Source organism: Rhinolophus sinicus, linkage group LG06, assembly GCF_036562045.2.
Source record: "Rhinolophus sinicus isolate RSC01 linkage group LG06, ASM3656204v1, whole genome shotgun sequence".
Lineage (NCBI taxonomy): Eukaryota > Metazoa > Chordata > Mammalia > Chiroptera > Rhinolophidae > Rhinolophus > Rhinolophus sinicus.
Window position 1 is genome coordinate 160,529,096 of NC_133756.1, and position 3,994 is coordinate 160,533,089.

General features: G+C 57.7%; 1 protein-coding gene across 1 annotated transcript; it reads right to left on the reverse strand.

Annotated features, from left to right (window-relative positions):
- Nucleotides 1-4: 4 nt before the first annotated feature.
- On the reverse strand, nt 5-3,774 carry KCNK7 (potassium two pore domain channel subfamily K member 7). Its single transcript, XM_019737648.2, has 3 exons — nt 2,298-3,774; nt 578-976; nt 5-300 (listed from the first exon to the last, which is right to left on the reverse strand). The coding sequence occupies exons 1-3, from the start codon at nt 2,614-2,616 to the stop codon at nt 95-97; spliced, it is 924 nt and encodes a 307-aa protein (XP_019593207.2). The 5' UTR covers nt 2,617-3,774; the 3' UTR covers nt 5-94.
- Nucleotides 3,775-3,994: the final 220 nt, after the last annotated feature.

Here is a 3,994-nt window from a genome sequence, read left to right on the forward strand (position 1 = left end):
AGGTGCTCACTTCCATCCCTCTCCTCCCGTCCCTAGAGGCTTCCTCTTCAGGCTCTCCACCTGAAAGGAGTTCAGCTCCATCACCTGACACCTGTCAGCAAGCTGGGGCTTGTGCTGGGGCTGTGGTTGAGGGGGGCAGGGTGCTCAAAGACAGTTCGTCCTGGCCTAGGATGCCACTTTGGTCCTCGGTGGTCAAAGGACCACTGGACTCGAAGAACTTCACCATGGCACGGACCTGTGGCAGCTCCGAGAATGTCTCCACAGCCAGCAGCATGGCCAGGAGCCCCAGGAGCAAGTAACCTGGGGGCGAGAGGTTGCTAGGGCAGCTTTTGGGGTGCTGATGATGCTCCCTGCCCACCTCCCAGCTTGGTGACTCACCCTGGCACCTGATGCCACTCACAATTCTCAACACTGCCACCTGGGTTATTTCGAGTACAAATCCCACACCACACCCTGGGCAGGATCCCTCCATCTGTGAGGCTCAGCCCCCCCCCCCCCGCCCCACTGGTTTATGGGAGTTGTAGTCCAAGCTCCTCTTCCCTCCTCTCCCCCTGATGCTCCTTGGAGCTGGACTCACTGAGAAGTGCGATCTGGCCAAGATGGTAAAGTGCTGGATGCAGGTCACGGCCGCGACCAGGCAGCAGGTCCCCCAGACCAATGGTGCTGAGCGAGCTGAAGCAGAAGTAGATGGCCTCCAGCAGGCTGCAGTTGCCCTGCAGAGCCCACAGAACCAGTGCTGGTAGCAGCACAAAGGTACCAGCTACTAGCAGGCCCAGTCCAACTGCCTGTAGCAGCGCAGCCCTGGCCGGTGCCAGCTGCCAGCGGACAGCTACCCAGGCAAATGGGCAGCTGAGCAGAGGCAGTAGGCAGTGACGCAGTGTGGCCACAAGTGCTAAGGAGGCTGGCAGCCCCAACGCTGCGTAGACCACACAGAAGGCCTTTCCACCTGTGGATAACGGGGCCATGTGGCCATAACCTGGAGAAGGGAGAGACAGTGGACAATGAGCACTTGAGTGGAATGCCTGCTAGGGTCCCCACTTCCCCCAACATCGCTTCAGCAGAAGGCTGCCCTCTAGTGTCCGAGATGGCCAGAACTGTTCAGGTCCCTGTTCTGTAGCTCTGCTCACTCAGTGGGGGTCTTGGTCAAGTCCCTTAACCCCTCTGGGCTATTCTTATTTTCTAGAAAATGAAAGAAAAGAGACTATCTGCCCTCAGGCCTCTTTCAACTGGGACAATTCTGAGAACTGCTGTCCTGCCCCAGAGGGAGCCTGGCTTTCTGAGATTCCTCAGGTCTGCCCACTTCCCCTGGGCAGAACATCACCTACTGTTTCATTCCCCAAAGGTGCATCTAGTTATCCTGTGTGCTGGGCCTTGCACTGGAATCCGAGTCTGCTCAGGTCCTGCCATTTGGTGGGGGAGATAGGAAAGTCAGTCAAGACACTTGACATCAAGAGCTGCAAAAGAGGCAGCATGCATGAGAGAGGGAACTCAAGCCAAAAAAGCATGTGCAAAGGCAGGGAGCAGTGAGAGAGGGGGTGTGCTGGGAGAACAGGATCAGCTAGTCCAGAGGTTATAAACTCAAATGCCTAGAGGAGCCAGATGTGAGACAAGAGGGAGGGGTGGGGAGTGGGGTGGACCGGAGTGCATGTGCAGGCCCCGTTCCACTCCAGCCAGTATTTGGCCTTGCAGGGATTCGGGCTCAGTGAAAATAGATTTTTGGATTTTTCCAAAAGAGGTTGGAAAACACTTTAATTTAAAAAAATATTTAGAGACTTTGCCAGACAAAATCCTCCCAAGGCTGTGGGTCCCATTACTTTATTTCCTTGGGCCTTCCCACAATGCTTCCTCTGCCTGGAATTTTCTTCCCTCATTTCTCTGTCTTCTTGCCTTAGCTAACATCTCATCACGACTTCCTCCCCTAGGAGACTTCCCTTACACTTCCTCTTGAGTTGTGGTCCTGATCTGTACTCCCCGGGTTCCCTCCATTTCCCTCCATCCAAGAAGCCATCCCACAATTTGTTCCCTGCCTCACCTCAAGCCCATGGGGTCTCGGCAATGCTCCTGGGTATCAAAGGGTGCCTGGGGGTGGGGCTGGGAGGTCACACCCCTCCTGGCAGCTGAAGTTGAGGTACCAGTTAGGGTGTGTTGGTGTGGAGAGCCCCAGCTGTGATGTCAGGCCTAATAAGGCCTGAGCTCTGTCTGGCACTTTGGGGCTGGGGGAAGAGCTGCACTCTCAGGGATCCCAGGGAGCCATGGCCTCAGGAGCCCCCTCCTGCCGGGCCGCCTGGCGGCCTTACCCGTGGTGGTGAGGATGCTGGTAGTGAAGAGCAGGGCCGAGGGCAGATCCCAGTTCCTGGCCTCGGAGCCATTGCCCAGGCTGGAGACCCCATGGGCCTGGGCTATCAGGGCGGTGCCCAGCAGCTCGTCTAGTACCCCGGGTGGCAGGCAGGCTCTGTACTCCGCCTGGAAAGTGACCAACTCGGCCCTGAGTTTGGCCTGGAGCTGAAGTGCTGCTGGCCCCTCCAGGGCCTGGAACACCACAGCTCCAAGCCCCAGGGCCAGCAGGTGAGCCATGACCAGTAGCCCATATCGGGCCCAGGGCCTTAGACCCCACATGGTGTGCCGCCAGGGAGTCTGAGGTGCTCTGGGAGCTGGCTGCTCCACCGCAGGCACCTGGGAGGGGCTGGATGGGTGGGGCTGGGGGGAGGTGCTGTCTGTGTAGGTGGCTGAGAGGGAGAGAAGCCTGGGACACAGCTGCAGGGGTGTGTGGATCGAGGAGAGGAGACAGTTTAGGCTTGAAGAGAGTGGGATCACTCCTCCCAGTTTCTGGGGCTATTATTTGCCCAATTTCCTGAAGCTGGGGTGGTGAGGGCTGGGTGGAGGAAGGTGAGGCTCAAAGAGGTAAGTGACTGGCTCCAAATCACACTGGTGGTTTTTTCAAGGACACACTCACTCAGTCACGTACTCCATCCCCTCAGCAGGGCCTTGAGGACAGACACAGGTCCCTTACCTCCTGGTGTTCACACAAGAAACTTGTTAGCAAGGAAACATGACATGTTCACCTTGTCATTTGCTCCCTGAAGGAAACCTTTGGCTAATGGGAGAGGACTGTCACTGGGAAGGCTTCTCTGGGAGTGACATTTCAGTTGGGGGATGAAAGGCCAGTGAGGGAGGGAAAGAGCTTGGGTGCGAAAGGAACTGGCCTGGCTGTGGGGGGAGAGCAAGGGGTTAAGGATGCAGGACCTGGAGGGCAAGTATGCCCCAGGGGACCTATGGAGGGTGTTATTGTAGGGGTCCTGGATGGAAAGCACAGTGGGATTTGGGATGGGTCTGGTGCAGACTGGTGTGTTAGGCAGTTGAGGATGCACAGAGGGCCCTGGACCCTTTGTGCCCTGCCCTCCCAAGTCCCACACTGCTGAACACCGGCGACACAGTAAACCTGGCTGCCATGGAGCATGCCGGGAAGGGGGCTGGGGAAGAGGAGCCTGGATTAGGATTAGAATCCCATGGCAGTAAGGGAGATGTGCATGGAGCCAGGTGGCCGGGTGGGTCACTCCTCCTGTGTCCAGACCATGGGATAGAGACACACCCAACACACCCCCCCAAGATGCTGCCCAGAGAGCTGTGGGTTCCTGAGTTCAGCGGACTGCCCCGGCTGGGAGCCAGAGAAGGAGTCCCAGGGGAGGTAACATCGCAGCTGGCCCTGAGGATAAGCAGGGACCGTCTGGCCAGCAGGATGAATCAGGGTGAAGAGTTGCTTGAAATAGTGGGAAAGGCCTGGCAAGGGTGGGGAGGTAGGTAAGGCCAGTGCATATGGGTGCAGGGAGGCTGCCAAGGACCTTCAATGCCCGACCGAAGCCGGTGGACTTGACCCCAGGAGAAGGGTGTGGTGCAAAGCCTAAGCCCAGGCCCATTGTGCTGGGGGCATGAGGTCTCCAGGGTCATGTGGTGGGTTGGGTCCCTGGTTACCTCCAAGAAAGGTGACAGGCTATGC